At 40.8% G+C, this 16,790-nt stretch overlaps 1 protein-coding gene across 1 annotated transcript; it reads right to left on the bottom strand.

The window, feature by feature from the left end:
- Positions 1-1,845: 1,845 nt before the first annotated feature.
- Positions 1,846-10,218, bottom strand: STMND1 (stathmin domain containing 1). The gene is given in 9 exon segments (XM_053939611.1): positions 1,846-1,995; positions 1,998-2,104; positions 2,107-2,159; positions 2,668-2,749; positions 2,752-2,800; positions 6,676-6,731; positions 6,734-6,751; positions 6,754-6,846; positions 10,077-10,218. Coding segments are annotated over 9 exon segments (609 nt in total). The 5' UTR covers positions 10,141-10,218; the 3' UTR covers positions 1,846-1,908.
- Positions 10,219-16,790: the final 6,572 nt, after the last annotated feature.

Below are 16,790 nucleotides of genomic sequence, written 5' to 3'. Positions count from 1 at the left end.
CTAGGAAGTTTATCTGAAGTAGTCTGCTATTAGTCCTACACTTCTCGTTGCTTTCTCCAAGGTATCTTTGCTGCATAGTTGATTTGAGAGCTTAACAATCACGTGTGACACACAGATGAGCCAGGCAGAACCACATGAGTAGTCCTGCTACAAAAAGGCACCTTTCCTGATGCTGTGCTTTTCTCTCTGTATCATCAGGGGCTTTGTGCTGCAGAGAGGTAAAATTCTTGCCCAGGAAATAATGGAAGAAATGGCATTGGCTGCAAACAGATTATCATTTCCCCTTCTGAAACCATGACAAGGCACTGGAAGACTATTAGCACTTGAATAACTTCATTGCCAGCGCAGGCAAATTACTCTAACTCAGTGGATCAGTCTGTATGGATGTGTGTATATGCATACAACAGTTTTTATTCCACACCTGGCCAGGTAGCCTTAGCTAAATGTACCTAAGAAACAAAATTCAAGGAACAACTTGGGTTAACTGTGTAGTGAGAATGTATCCTCAGGTCTCTTACTTTTCCTATTTGTCAGGCTGTTGGAAAATTTTGAACCAGCTGAGTAAAGTTTCTCTATTGTTCTAAGAGGTTTTTTTCTCATTTTCCTGTTTCTCTATTGTTCTTTCCAGGCAAAACAGGGTGATTTTCAGGTTTTCTTCTTTACTGCTAATACAATTTTTTTGCAAAACATGCCAACTGGACCAGGCCTGGAGGTGGGCTGAAAGAGTAGGCTCTATCTAATGGGCTGCCTTTCTCGGCTTCTCAGGTGGGATCCCAGCTGCTTAGGAAACGAGATGATCTCTTGCTCCTCCCCTTAGTGATTTAGTACAAGTCTGTCAAGAGAGGAGAAAGCAGGAAAGCTTTTTTTATTCCTAAGAGTGATAGGAGAACTGCCACAAAGCTGTAAAAATCGGGGCTGTCTTTTAATCTGTTCTGCAGTGCTTGGCCTGTGATTTGAGAGAAGAGTGGTCCTGTGCTGCAGCTGGATTTCCTTGGCTGGGAAAGTGGAAAGGAAGAAAGTGTCACCTGTAGCTGAAGGTAAGAAAGTAAAAAGCCAGGCTAGGAGCAGAAGTGAGCATGATGTGAGATTGCTGAAGAAGGGAGGTGGGCAGAGCCAGTGGCCCAAATGGAAGTGGGCATGGACCAGGAGGTGGTGGCGGGGCTGATAGCAGGGAGACTGCAAATGGCATAACTGCTTTACTTGGTTTTTGTAAGAGCTGGCTATAGTAAATATCTTATGCCCATTCGAGGTAGGGCATAGAGGATTGCAAAGTCAAGAGACTGACCAGACACACAACTCTGGACCAGAAAGAGTCATCTCCTTGCAACTCACCTGTGCTCTGTATATCTCAGCCCATTAGTTGTTTTCTGCATTATAATTTTGGTACTTGTTCTGCCTTTCCCTCATATGCTTAATGCTTGTCAAATAGATGTTCTTGAGGCTTGTTGTCACCTTATTGTCTGAAGGTCTCACCTCTCTGCCAATCTCTCTGCACAGTAAGTTAAAATTCTTAGGGTCCCACCATCTTTTTCTACTGCTCCAAATCCCTGCTGGTCACAGCTTTTTCCCTGTGTGCTCTTGCTTTTATGTCTTCTTGTGTGTATACAATGTTTCCAGCCTTTCCCTAGGAAAAGGGAATCTCTTCATGGAGCCATTAAAGAATAATGAATAAGAATAAGAATAAATTTAATAATATAATAATAGTAAGTTAAATTTGATAGAATCATGATAATGTGTGTGTGCTTGAATTTAGTGACTGGCTCATTACTAATTTGCCTCTTCCTGGTTCTTCTCAGTTGTTTCTTCTAATTAGTGTGTTGTTACACACAGATTAGATACCTTTTCCCAGGTGAGATAGGCAGCAGCAAGATTCAGCTGTGCCCCGTGATAAAGCGTTTATTTATGCCCTCAAAAAAGACATTTGCAGAGAACAGAGGAGTTCTTTATATTTGCAAGACAGACCCAGATTGATTCATTGATGCAGCTGTAAGTTACCAAGACTCAGTGACAGTGTCCTCCTCAGTATAATTGTTTGTTCTGTCTACTGCAGTTATTTTCTTCAGCAGAAGCCCTGGCTCAGCATCTAAAGGTGAGGGCTGAGGGTGTCTGTACCTCCCTGACTTGCAAAACCCAGGCAGTCCTTTTCAGTCTGTTTTTTTGTGGTTCAGTGAGCAGTTTCTGGGGGGGAAAAAATGATGTGATGTGTTGTGGCATTTTGTTCAGTTCCTCTTCCCTAACCCAGAACAAAACAACAAAATGTGCAATGCTCTGTAATGAGGGATGGAAGTAGGTATTTGTCAAAAACATGCAGCAGTTCTTTCTGTCTTTCTACCCCAAATGTGATCAGAAGATTACTTCAGTTATCACTGAATTTAGTTAATTTGTTCTGGTGTCCATGGACTGTGAATCTTGCTATAGGAACAAAAAAAGATGCTCCAGAAGTTTCCTCTCTTGTGAATATTTTTAGAGTAATCTTCCAGGCTTTCAGCAAAAAACCCTAGAATTGCAACATCTCTGAGATGAATATAAGACCCACTGTACTGCAGTTAATCATATGTTGGTAGTAGGTTGTACATAAACTATCTGCACTAACTTGATTTATAAAAATGTAGAGGGTTTCAGGTGATAAAGCAAACATTGGAAAAATGCACAGCAGAATTAGATTACTTGTTTCTTTGCTTCAGTAGAAGCAAACAAGAAGGCTTCATGTCCTTCACTGTAAAATCACCCACTTTCTCATTTCCAAATTTTTTTCCAGCTTAGTTGGGGGTTTCTTCGGTGTCTTTCCCAGGGCATCTCTCTATAGAGACATGAAAAGCTTTCAGCAGGGTCTATTTTGTTGTTGGGGTGACAGTTTGCTGCTTGCCTTCTGCTTTTTTTTTTTTTTTTTTCATGCATGGAGGTGATGGACTCCAATACCAGTGAAAGCCTAGAAGTAATGATGTGCTAATAACCTCCGTGCTCACTCATGAGGGTGTTGTCTGCAGTGAGAATTCCCTTTTGCTGGTGAGTGATGTGTCTGTGGAGCTTGCAATGTTGCTGTACACCCAGCAGATGTGGGGATTTGGTAATGAGGTCTTGAGGATTTAGAGAAGTTACTTTATTACTGCTGAAGAGATTTAAGAATGGTTTTGTTAAAGCTTAGTAATCATAACACTGGTCTCAACTGCATACAAATGAGCAGCCCAATCCTACAGCCCTGCTGCTGAGGGCAGCACTTAGTCCTGAAAGATGTGGTGATTATGTGCTTAGCCAGGAGGCTGAATTCTGCCATTTTCTATGTGAGGTTTAGCAGTGTTAAACCCACACCGAGGACCTAGGGTTGAGGTAATCACTATCCTGTTACAGGTTTCCTGAGTTATCTGCTCCTCAGCCTTTTATTGCCATAAATAACTCTAGAAGTCAGGCCTCACTGCCAGAAGTGTTAAATGCTGCAAATAGTATAGAAGATGACTCATGAAGTGAGATGAAGGTAGAGCATGAATCAGTAGGAAGAAAACTGATATACAAAGGAGACATTCTGAATGCAGATGACACAAAAAGTCTGAACAAAGCAATGTTCAATCATCATAAAAATGAATCAAAAGTGGTTTTAAAAAAAACCCCAGAAACTCTTCTATTTAATGAGACTATTCCAGTGGAAGCACAAAGGTGTTGCATACTGACCGTGTTATTCCTTACCCAAGACAAACTGCAGACTGCATAGAAAGAGATGGTTGGAAAATTCTTCCCAGTATGTCCAAACAAAGCAGAGTATTCAGCAAGCAGGTTGCTTTCCAGATTGTTCTGTGTCTATACAAGCTAAGAAAAGAATTTGTCTTTGAGCTAAACACTTTTGGAGCTCAAGAGTCCTCGTAGTTTCAATGAACCCACACTGAAAGCTAAGAGCAAAAGAAACACTAAAATAACCTGAGCACATTCCTTGTAAATGATAACTCATGATAAGGAGATAAAATTCCCACAGACCGTTCCATTTGAAATGACAGCTTTTGGTGCTTTTGCTTACCCTCCAAAAGCTTGCACATGTAGGAGTGCCTTTTAAAAGGAGACTTGGAAGAAAGGTACTTGATAGATGACATCCTACAGCTGTTAGAGCACTACAGCATCCTGTTCTGCCTGTAATTCAATTCCTGCCACTTCCTGGGAGAAGAGGTGTCTATTAAGATTTTAATGTAACTCCTCAGAGGTGAGAATTAAACATTTTCACGTTTGACATCACAATGATACTTTAGGTATTAGAAAAGGGATCCTTGTTGGGGGGCTGGTCAGGCATTGGACCAGGCACCCCAGGGAAGTAGTCATGGCACTAGGCCACTCAGGGTTCAAGAAGCATCTGAATGGCACACCACACTAATGTGGTCCAGTTTTTGGTAGTCCCACAAAAAGCAAGAAGTTTGACTCAATTATTTTTATGGATCTCTTCCAACTCGAGATACCTCATGATATGCAATCTCTTTGAAGCAATAAAGGGTTAAAGAGGTTCCCCCTGCCCCCAACTTCCATCAGGTGCTAAAATGTAATAATGGAAAGAAGACTAGATACTTATGCCTTAAGTGAAAGATCTGTTTCAGCTAGCATTTTTAATAAGAACCACTGTGAAAATTGTAGAGGTTGATTTATCCTCCATATGTATTGTGTATGGCTCGGTGTTGTTATGCTAGATCCATAAAATGTTGCTCTCAAAGGTGCTGCTCTTTTAGAGCAGCAATGCTTAGAAAAAAGTGTAACAAGGCATCCTAACCTGTTCCTTTGTTCAGGATAAAGTAAGGGATTGTCAGAAGACCAAAGCTAATGTGGCTGTTTCACAGTGTTGGCTGTGGCAGGAAATCTGGAGAAGATGCGTAATGCTGCCAAGGCTTTAGGGATGCAGATACTTACGTGAATCAGAACTATGCACAGGAAGGGAAAGCTCTAGCAAGGTTCTCTCCCCAGTATTACTGTAAAAATAATCTCAAATCTGGTTGTACTAATCTTTTACAGTGTTATGAGGGCCATGGGTTCATTTCTTCATTGAAGGTAGTGCTAGGATGAAACTTGGCATAGATTCATGCTTATTCCTGGTCAACTTCAAAGCTACAGGTATTAATTTACCTGTGTGTTAATGAGCAAAATTCACAGCTGCATGTTGTAATTTGCTGTATGTCTAGGTACTATACCTTTTCTACTGTGTCTGTGTTTGATGCATTTAATCTGTCTATTCATAGGAAATCTGCTGGATTTGAGCTTTAATATGGAGTATGTTATTCTCAAGGAAGGTAGCACAGGCTGTTTTCTATTGCTGCTAAGGGAGAGCTAATAGTTAACAGCTAGTGACAGATTTATGTTTTCACTTGTAGGCTACCCAGCAGTGGGCCCAGCTCAATATAAAGTATTGCTTGGAAAAGTTGGCTTTGTTAGCAAAAAATATGAAGTTCATTTTAAAAGCTGTACTCATTTTAAGACTGAAAAAAACACTTTCTTCCTGTTGGGAGAATAGAAATTCTCTGAGGAGAAATAGCAAAGACTGAATTTCTGTCAATAAAAGAGTCTGTGTAATTTAATACCAGGCAGCTTTTTAATACAATAGGAGAAAAAGAGCAGAAACTTGCCTCTGTTATGAAGGGGAAAAATACAAAAACCTGCCTGCAGTATGTTACCTAAATTTAGCCACAGAGGGTCCAGTCCTCTTGAATACTCAAAAATCTGTCTGAAGTAAAGGCTATAGAGAAGCTGTACTTGGAGACCCTCTATCCCCAGTTTCCAATGTGCTGGTAATAGGAGATGCATTAGGCAGCACTCGTGGCCAGACTGTAACACAGCCCTTGCTTGTTTAGTCCTTCTTATTGCAGAATCACAGAATATGAAAGTTTCTGTTTGATTTTTCTTTTCAATAATACAAGTGGCTGAGGTTAGAGATGTGTGAATGGCTTCCCTCAAATGATAAAGCTACTCAGAATCATCCTGGGTTTAAGTTTGAATTGTTCCTGTGTTAAAGCAGTGGTGGGATCATGCTTTGAACAATGCATATCCATAAAGGTGCTAAACCGCTTACAGATGTCCTGCAGGCCTTCTCTTTCCTGACATCTATACTCAAAAACCTGTCTAGGAGAGGCATCTGATCCTCAACACAATGCTTGACAACAAAATAAAAAACTTGAGTTCAGAAGCCAAAATAAACCACAGATTATCATTCAGAATGCAAAGAAAATGGACACTAGCTTCACAGTCAAATATCAGTTCCATAATTTTTTTAAAATCAATTTTCTAGTGGTTTCTTATGTTGAGATCAAATATGAATTGTAGATTTCTCAGAAGTGTTGTTATTTGAGATTTCTGATGTCTTAATTTAAGCGTCAATTTAAGTCCTGATAGCAGTATTTCTTCTAGTTTAATGGGCCTGAGAAATAAACTTGTATCATCCCTTACTGGCATGCACTTCTAGTGAGTTTTTCAAAGAGCAAGTTATTAGTACTGTTATTTCCTTTGTCCACATTTGAAACAAGCCCAGAAACTGTACACAACTGGAAACTATTGCCAACTTCTGTTGTGTTGACACTACTACAATGCAGTAAACAACTTGCTTCTAAAAGTCTTAGAGGATGAATGTGTGATGATGCTTTCAGTGTGCGAAAGCTGCATCTCAGGGTGCTCAGAGCAGAGTCAGAGCTGTAGCAGGAGTCCTGTCTCATGTGACACCTTGTTCTCATATGCTTCTACAGTTCTGGCAGTGGTACTTTGAATCTTGGTTATGACATCCTCAGCTCCTCAAGAGTGATGATTTTTGCCTCTCTCTTTCCTCTAAGGGTGATGATTTACTGATGAACTCATTGGTGAGCAGTGTGTCCTCAGAAGATGTAAACATTAAAACTCAAATCTTGTACAGCACTTGGCTTTCAAGCAAAGCTTCATGATGTATTTCCAATGCCAGAGTTTTTGTTTAAGAGGTTGCATAGACTGAAACTGTCCAGTGGAGAAGGCCAGCTGGAGCCTCTCTTCACTGCTTAAAGTTTACAGTAAATGTTTTAGTGGCTTGAAGAATGATGCAGGTGCCTAGTCCAGTTACACCCAATGGGGTACGTTCTGGAAAGCATGGAAGCTTATGCTGAAAACCTGTGAAGCCAATTTTTCTGCATGTTCCCAAAGAGGGTCCCTAGGAGCTCTCGATAGTTTGAATTCTTAAGGGTTTTCTGATCTGGTTGGAGAAAGCCAGGCTAGGATGGTGTAGTACAAGCCTACTAATGAGCCATGTAAAGATCACTATGTTTGTCTGTTAAATAAACTGAAACTTTGATGTGTTTTTGTGGTATGTGATTCTGTTGTAACAGCATTGCTACATTTGAGTCTGATCGTAAGCATTTCAACAATTATATAGACAGCATTAGGACTAATAACCAAGTTATTTGATAACTCTTCTGAGTGTCTATTTAGTTTCCACATATTAAACATGAATAAACAATGAGCAACTTTAAGACCAAGACCCATCGTGTTTTGAAGCCCTCAGCTGACAGTTCTACCATCTGCCCAATCTCTGTTGGCAGAAGTGAGAGCTCTTGTATGAAAAAATGCTTGGACCAAATCAAAATTGCAGATATTTTACATCTGCCAGTCTTCATAAGCAGAGTGAGTATGATAATGTTGTCTTATATTTCAGTTGTAAAACAAAAATACAGAACATCTACCACCCCACAGCTGACTCTGTACTGCTCCTAAAATAACCGAACCAATTACCCAAAAAGCACTGGGGTTCAGCTGTCAGTCAGAACATGCAAATGTCAGAAGCCAGTATACAGCAGAACGCATCCTGACAAAAAATAAAAGCAGGATGAGTGGGCAACGCTGACAAGTGATGTGAATTTGTATTGGTTTTACTAATCCATTCAGGAGAAAAATGTAGTTGATATATCTTGGTATGGTATGTCTTTTTTTGGTGTTGAAAAAGAAGATTGAAGCATAATCTCAGAACTTTCTGTTTAGAAATTTCCTGTGAAGTTATCCTGTAGAAAGTGGGAGGAAAGGGAGGTTAAAATTAAATGAAACCAGAGGAAGCAAATAATTTTGTTCAATATGAAATGAAATCCTTTTATCACATCCTTCTGTGATATTGGGATTTAATGATGAGCATTAATGATTTTTAATGATTAGCAAACACCACTAATTACTCTTTTTGTTTTCTGTTTGAAATACTTTATTGCAAATTTTGTTTATTATAAAGAGTAAACAACCACTGTAGATACTCCATTTAGCGTGTTTGTGAAATGTAAGATGTTCACAGAACTTGAAAAATACAACAGTTAAACTTTGAAATTAGGGGGCTCAAATAAGCCAAAAAATGGTGCTGCTTTTCCATTAGCAACTCTTACTGCAATGGTATCCTAAGATTATAGAAAACTTTGGGTTTGAGTGCTCACTTGCATTTGAAAGAAAAAGAAAAAATTCTTTGCATGCATTTGATTGTTGTCATGATGACTTCTGGAGTTTTTATGTTTTGGGTTTTTTTCATATTATAACTGGCATTGCAACCTCTGGTTGCAAATGTGAAGAAATAACAGGGTATTTACTTATTGTCTCTACCTGCTGCTTGTCAGGGCATTGTATTGGCTGCAGTAAAAACTGGCTCATTGTAACACCAGACTGAGAGCTCTCCTGTGGGCAACCTCCCTTCCCAATGTACTGTAAGAGAGGGCTACTCCTGGGGACAAGGCTGAGTTTGTTCTCTTGGTCTGTTCCAGGCATCTGCCAAGAAAAGTATCAACCCTGCTTTCTCTTCTGGTGGTGAGGGTTGAGTCATGCTGAAGAACATAATCATCAGCTACTCTGTCTTACTATGGCATGGTTTTAAACCAGTGCTAAGAGCCCAGTCTGTGTGGTGTCACAGCATGAACGATTCCTAGTGTGGAAGTTGGCTGTAGCAATAGACCTTCAAGATTATTTCTTCCTAGGTCTGTGTTTGTGAAGCTGTTACGAACTTCAGTTATTGTTAACCTGTGCTTGGGTTATCTGACAAGAAGTGAATCTTCATGGTGGTTCCTTGGGGAAGATTTCCTCACTTGTCTCATCTTTAAGTTTGGCTCCATCCTTTGAAGTCCCTTTTAGTCAAGCTGCCCCAGCCTGTGAGGGTCTGTCTTTGTTCAATCAATGCTGTCATTTCTACTCTACAGCAAGATGAAGAAACAAATGAGAAAAGCTCCTTGGGCTTCTAAACATGTAAGGAGTTATCTAGAGTAGTCCTATAGAACTGTGAGGTTCAGAGTACAGTGGAAGACAGAGGCATTCCTGATACCTTATCCATGTTCTGTCACAGGTGGATGGTGAGTGAAGGTCTCTTGGACAATTTCAAAATTTGTTTTTCATTTTCCATTTTCAAAACAAAGCATAACTTTAAGCTTAAATGTGGCTATAATCCATTTAACTCTATTGGAGTATTTTTTCAGTTCTTTAAGTGCCTTCTGTGTGCAGAACATTGGTTAGAAATTTAAAACTGAGTTTTAAATTAGCACTTGCTAACGTGTTAGCCTGTGCACCTTCTAAGCAATAGTTTTGAACCTCCTAATAATGGAGGATTAGAACCTAGATGTAATTTGTCTCTTCTCTGTATGTTTGGGCTTAAGCCAACTCGACTTTGTAAGCTTCACAAAGTGGCTTCACATATATATCTTGCATACGTAATATTTACATATATACAAGCCCCCTGCTTCAAAATAACTTTTTAAGGCAAAATCCACCTTGCTCCAGCGTTGTAAGTCATCACTGGTGTGGGAGATAAGTGTCTATAATCGTATCTTTAATGAGGCAAGTGGGACAAACTGTGAAAATCAACTTTTCAGGTGCTGTGAAATCAGATCATGCATGTGGCCAAATGGTGAATTTACTTCCCCTGTAGCAGGAGGATTGTGTTAAGCTGAGTGAGTGATAGCCCTTCTCCTTAAGAGCTCCCTTAACATCAGACAGAGCCAGAGCTGCCCCTAACATCATCAGAACCATGTTTCTGTGTGCCCATGTCCTCCTGGTACACTTGTGTGCTAAGACATCTCCTAACGTACGTACTTCAGACAGAGTCCGTGGGGAAGAGGTCACCACCTGGCTCTTCACTCTCTAGCTGTTCTGTAGTCCCTCAGAATGCAGCTCTGCCACTGCAGCCTGGATAGAAATATTGTAGCCCATGGTGAAATTGTGACCATCTGCTCCTTGCTGCAAATCCAGGGAGTAGGAATGCCCAATTCTCTTCCTTGAGAGCCTGGTTATTTGTTATCACCATGGAGTCTAACTGTTGCCAGGGCCTGTTACTACAATAAATAACTCCACAGAAAGCTTTCTACTTATGTCCTGGCATACAGACATCATTGTCCTTGTCCAGACAGTCCTCTTAGAAGATGAGAGGGAGTATGTTTCATCTGTGGAACTGGGATGCTGGTCTTGGAGTACCAAGTCTCTATGGGGCATTCAGGGTGTTAGTGAACCTCCCATGGGAACTCAAGCTGTTGGATGAACAAGATACTGTCAAGTAAAATACACACATTTCAATGTCTGGTTGAATTTGTTAAGTATACGTCAATTAATTAAGTATACTTCCATTAGCATGGAAAAAGATCAGTTCTAAATCTGGAATTTCAGGCAGTAAGGCAAGCTTCTAAATGGGAAAAAATGTCATTGGGAGACAGAGACAGGCTAGCGAAAATTAATATTTCGCTTTTCATTAATATGTTTTAAGCATCCTTTGAGATCATTGTACAATTTCTTGATTACTGTTTGAGTCTGTTCACATCCTTAGAAGTAGATGTCTGTAGGAGATTTAAAAAAAGAAAAAAGCAGCCATAATTTATGCTTTCAAGAGGTTGTTAGAAAAGACAGCAGAGAAATGTTAAGTTGGTGCTGTCAGTCGAAGATCATGTCTTGGGTCACTTGTGCTGACATCATAAGCTAGTTATAGTTAGAATAAAGAGAATTTCTTTCCCCCAAATATTTACATGAAACAGACTCTTTGTATGAACTAAGGATTCAAAGCCTTTTGAAGGGGAGCAAAAGCTCAAGTAGTTGTTAATAACAATGAGGAATTCTTTTTATTATTTTTTTTAACTTCCTGGGACCCTGGTAACGAATGTCACTTTATGACCTTACTCTGACTTGTAGTGGCAACATTTCTTTAAAACTTGTCATATTTTCTGTGTATTTATGAGAAACAGAGATGTTTACGTGACTAATGTCTCTTTTAAAACTTAAGGCCAGTGGACTTTCAGAATCAAATGAACCCCACTGCTGAGACAGTGTGACTCCAGCCTAAGCAATCACTCTGGCTGGCTGGCTGCGGGCAGCCTTTTGCATTCCTCTTGTCTCCAGTCCAAGCTCTCAGCTGCTCTGCTTGGGAAGCTGAACAAACTCATTTGCATGGCAGGGAGCCTGAAGTGATCTTCCCTGCCCCAGTGCATCCTGCCTGAATGTGCAAAGCACTGCCTGAAAGCTCCTGCAGGGCTTCCAGGTTCTCTCTAGCCAGTGCCTCTGCCGAGCCCGGAGCACATGTGCAGCTGTACCTACCTGTGCCAGCATCCTGGTGCTGCAAGGCGCTCTCAAATGTGCACCTGCTGTCTCTTGAGAAATAGCTGTCTTCCAAGACATCTCTTGTTCTTTTCTCATGCCTGATCAACAGGGACTTGACTCTTGTGTTCAGTCTGAATTCACACAGAATGCAAGTCAAGTAACCTTTTCGTGTGTGGGTATTTTATTGTTGCTGCTGTTCTGTTTTCTCTCTTTAGCAGATGTTTGCAGATTGCATGTGGTAATGCTGAAATGTGATTGATGCTTGATGTCGGGCAGAACAGGATGTACAGGTTGAGCTTCTTGTTTGCATTTCTGATTAAATGCTTACTATGATGGTGCTGTTCTAAAACTTGGTTTTAGATGAAATAGATGAATAGATGAAATTTTAAAATGGTGACTTTTATTTATTCCTTCAAACACAGATAAGATGATAAAATGGAAATAACGTCACTTATCAAAGTAAGAAAATTGATTAAATGCAAAATCATAGGCTGTAGCATAATCAAAACCTAGGTAAGCTTTATGATTTATGCTTTACAAATTGATTATTGGCACATAAAAGACAAGACAAGTGATAGTTTAAAGAAGTAAGTGTACATGGGATGTAACAAGTGGCATGAAATTGGTCCTCATTAATATTTATGGCAAAGAACTTTCTTAGATCTGAACAGGATTTGTGCACTTAGAGCCTGAACTTTTAATATCTGACGCACATGATTCAACTGACATGGTGAACAGTATGTTTCTGAACAATCGGAGCTAGAGGCTTTCAAGAGCAGACTGCTCTCATGCTGATGCTGACTGACGAAAGAAAATCCTTTCTCTCATTTTAGCAGCTTTTCATTAATATGTAACATTAAAAATAAGCAAGTTTTGGTACAGTCGAGGCAACAGGATGTGTGCTATGTTAAAAAATTAGCAGATTTTCATAAATACAAATTAAGATATTTCCCTCTAAGAAAACCCATGGAATGGAGCCTATGTGAAGGACAACATGGAAACTGGAGAGAAAGAGGAGCTGTGAGAAGGCCAGTAATGGTGGGAAGGGGGGGAAAAAAGAGCAGGTCTCTCCATGCTTTGTCTTGTGAGAATGAAAACAAAAGCCAGTCACGGGGATGTGCATGCTGGGGAATAATCACTACAAAATCAGAAAGCTGTTTCTATAATTGCTAGTGGTATGTGGAGGAAATTGAAATGTATGATTATTTTAAAATGAGCAGAGTTGTTTTTAAAACTTCCAAATCTGAATCTGTTTGATGGCTTGCAGAATGCTTGGGAAAACTAAATGGGAGGCAGGACATCTTGGTATCTGTGACCTTATCAGCTGTCTCTGATTTATATACACCTAAATTAGTGAGCTGCTGCAGAGAGGGGAGAAAAGTACTCTCCATGGAATGGCATTTCTGATACACAGCAAGGCTTTGCTAAGCGAACGATTTCCCATTTAGTATCACCACCCTGACATGTATGCAGATAAAAAAACATTCTTCTAAGGTTTGGAAGCTGACTGCGGTTATTAACAAAGCAAAGGTTGGCTGATTTGAAAGGGAGAGACACATTTCTGAGATTCTTAGTCTGGTAACAGTCCTGCTGACTTTGAAGAATAGAAAGTGATGGTGGATTTTTCAGGGACTCTGAGTGGCCATATTTCTCTTTGAAAACAGGACTGAATAGTCAGGTGGCTAAAGAGGAAGTGCCCTGACAACTAGTGAGCACAAGTAGTCATTTGGAGGGGAGTTTGAAGCCAAAAAGACTGCAAAACTGCAGCCCATACTGTGCTTGAAGAAAGAAAAGGGTGCTCATTTTCCCTATGCTCTGGTGACTCCCCCTGGGGTGCTATCACAGCCTCAAGGAGGAAGCTTGGGGACATATGTGATGGAGTAGAGGGGGAAAATGCCACCCCTGGAGAGGGGGGCTGAAGCTGGGATTGAATCTGGAGGCTGTTGGGGGCAGTAGGCAAAAAATGAGCTGGCTTGTGGAATGAGCAGAAGGAAGGCTAGAGAGAGAGATGAGGAGGTAGGCTTGGAGGCATAGGATGACTAGAAACCAAAGGTGTTGGACATGGACCAAAACTAAGAATTTTTGCAACTAAAGTCAAAGCCTCTACAGATTGTACAAGAACTGCTGCACTTCAGTGACTGGCTGCTTAGCTAAATCCAAACAGGCCTTCACACACAGGCACTATATGATGTTTCTTTCCCTGTGGTTTTCTTCTATTCTTAATTTAAAATCTTACCTGGGTGGTGGTAGATAAATTTGTGAGTGTTTCCATCTCTGTCTCATTCATGTCATGTCAGGCTCTAGGTACTCCCAGATGGACTAAACAGCTTGCAGAGCTGACCTTTAATGCAGTGTGTGAATTTTGACAGATAGCTTAATATTTGTAAGACTGGGATGATGGCTAAAATGGTGGCTGTAGTCAGTGGGGACCCGGCTTGGTTGTGCTTTGCTAAACCAGCTCCATGGCTTGCTCTCTTGTGTGTGTGTGTGTTGTATTTCATTGCTGTATGTGATCCAAATGCTGTACGTAATCTCTCCATGGTGACTGCACAGTATTTGTTTCTATTTAAGGAGAGAAAGAGGTCTGGGTTTTCTGCCAGAATTCCCACTCAGGTAATTACAATTCTGCCTGCAGAATTTCCCTGTAGCTTCAATTGTAGTAGTTGTTCTTCACTCCTGCTAGTAAAAAGTGTGAACATAGACCTGCTGCTGTGTTTTGGGAACACAGCAGTGCATGCTTGGCTGAGGCAAGTGAAGTGACCCTGCTATGCACCCTTTATGCTAGACTTGCCCCTAGTAAAAACTGCTGCATCCAATCATGCCACTCTGCAGCTCTAATCTTTCTGAGCCTGACTTTGGCATAACAAGCTGGTCTTGATAGTGAGACAGCCAGCTGGAAGCCAATGAAAAGATGATTTAAGAGCCAAGAGAAAGCCATATGGAGAGAGAGAGAGGGATTTCTCTTTACAGAGTTATAAGTAAAAGTGTTTATGTCTTTGGAACCCTCTAGCTGTTTTTTTCCCTTATTTGCATCAGTTTTATGGGTGGGAAGTGGTTGCAGTTGATTAGCAAATGCTACCAAATCTCTTTAGCTAGAACAAATGTTGTAAACAGTAGATATTTCAGGCAGCTCTGTCAATAATAAAAATGAACACACCAACACTGTAATGGTTATAGCACATATGTCATCATTGTTATGCTAATGTTAACTACAATACTGTATATGATATCAGCATAATACAAAAAGTATTGCTTTCAAAATAAGAGATACTGAATGAAGGGCCTCTTGCCTCAAATTGGCATGATGCAGAGATTTTTTTTATTTCTGAACTTATGGCAACAGAGCTAATAAAGTCCATCTCAGTCTGGAAAACTCTTCTGCAGATGCTGCATTATCTTTGAAGTCAAAGTAAACACAGACCGTGTTCACTCGGAGCCTTATACAGAGATTTAAAACAGAGGATGTCCAACATTAATTAGTTAAGACTCATCAAACATAGCGTAAATAGTAAACAGCACCAAGACAATTGAACCAAATTATTGATTCATGGAATTCATTCTTTCTCTTCACAGAATATTCACATGCAGACTGTGTTCTCTTGAATGCAGTTCTTATTCAGATTTACTAAATAAATGTTATGGTGAGTGTGTGGGTTTAAAGAAAAAAATTTCTGTTAACTAATTCTGTATGGATCATATCCTCAAGATTCAAGCTGTTTCACATATGTTATTGTTTCAGCTTCCCTGACTGACTGAATGCTATTCAAGTGAATAGCACTGAAACCCTGCTTGAATTGCTACTAGGAGCTGGGGTGCTTAAAGTGTTCTCTTTGGAGTTGCAAGTTTCTCATGAACATGGAATAGTTTAAGAAAAGGCTGACAAATAGGAAAGCTGTTGAACTAAGCTGAAATACACTTTCCTAAGGAATACAGAAACCTGAAAGTGCAACCCCTACACAGGGGCAAACCAAAGCCCTGTGTAGGTCAGAATAGGGAATGCTCTTAGAGTCACAGAATGTTAAGGTTTGGAGGGGTCCTTAAACATCATTTAGTCCAAATACCCCTGCCATGGACAGGGATGCCTTCCACTAGACCAGGTTGCCCAAGGCCTTATCTAACCTGGCCTCAAACACTCTCAGGGTTGGGGCATCCACAGTTTCTCTGGGTAATTTGTTCCAGGGTCTTGCCATCCTCACAGTAAAGAATTTCTTCCTAATCTCTAATCTAAATTCCGCCTCTTTCAATTTGTACCCATTAGTCCTTGTCCTATCACAGTTCCTGATAAAGAGTCCCTCCTTGGCTTCCCTGTAGATCTGCTTCAAATACTGGAAGGTTTCTTTGATGTATCCACACAACCTTCTGTTCCCAGGCTGAACACCCCCAATGTTCTCAATCTGCATAGGGCAGTCCTCTTATCAACTTTGTGGATTTGCTCCAACAGTTCAATGTCCTTCTTATTTTGGGGATCCCAGAGCTGGATGCAGCACTCTTGGTGGGGTCCTCATCAGAGCAGAGGGGCAGGATCCCCTCCCTCACCCTGCTGGCCATGCTGCTTTGGATGCAGCCCAGCATTCCATTGGGTTTCTGGGCTGGGAGCACACACTGCGCTCATGTGAGTTTTTCATCAACCATTACCCCCAAGTATTTCTCTGCAGGGTTGCTCTCAATCACTTTTCTGCCCAACCTGCAGATGTGCCCACGTGTGTAGTTGGAAGGATATGTAACAAGAGGATCTCTTGGCAATATTTCTCCAATCCTGGGGCCAAGCTACATGAGACACTGTGCTAATGGAGAAGGAAGTGTGGATGTACAGATAACTTCACCTTGAGATTCTGCTCATCACTAGGATAAGACTGTGGTTAGAGGCAAGTTATTCTGAAGGGAATTAAACTGGCCTGTGATCTCAAGCACTTGTAGTTGCTGGAATGGACTAGGAATGTTCTAGGCATCAGCCTTGCTCTGTTGTGAAGTGATGCTAGAGCTCCTTTTGTGGGACAGGACAGCTCTGCTCCTGGAGAAGTGCTGTCCCAAAAGAGCACCACCTGGGTCTGAAGTGACCCAATTTGGTGGACAGCCCTGAAGCCTGGGTGAGCTGGTGTCCTTGCTTGTCCTGACTGCAGTTTGGGCTTCATGGAAGAGCTCAGGGGAAATGCCATTGTTTGGAATCTACATGTCTGGCATACAGTCAAGTCAATCTTCCTTTGTATCTTTCCCTCACTCGGGGTGAAAGAGATTTGTGAAGTTAATTAGACTCCAGATTTGAGCATTCCTCATGGGTG

Source organism: Vidua chalybeata, chromosome 1 (assembly GCF_026979565.1).
Source record: "Vidua chalybeata isolate OUT-0048 chromosome 1, bVidCha1 merged haplotype, whole genome shotgun sequence".
NCBI lineage: Eukaryota > Metazoa > Chordata > Aves > Passeriformes > Viduidae > Vidua > Vidua chalybeata.
Note: the sequence above shows the minus strand (reverse complement) of the source record. Positions and strands in the feature narration are given on the sequence as shown.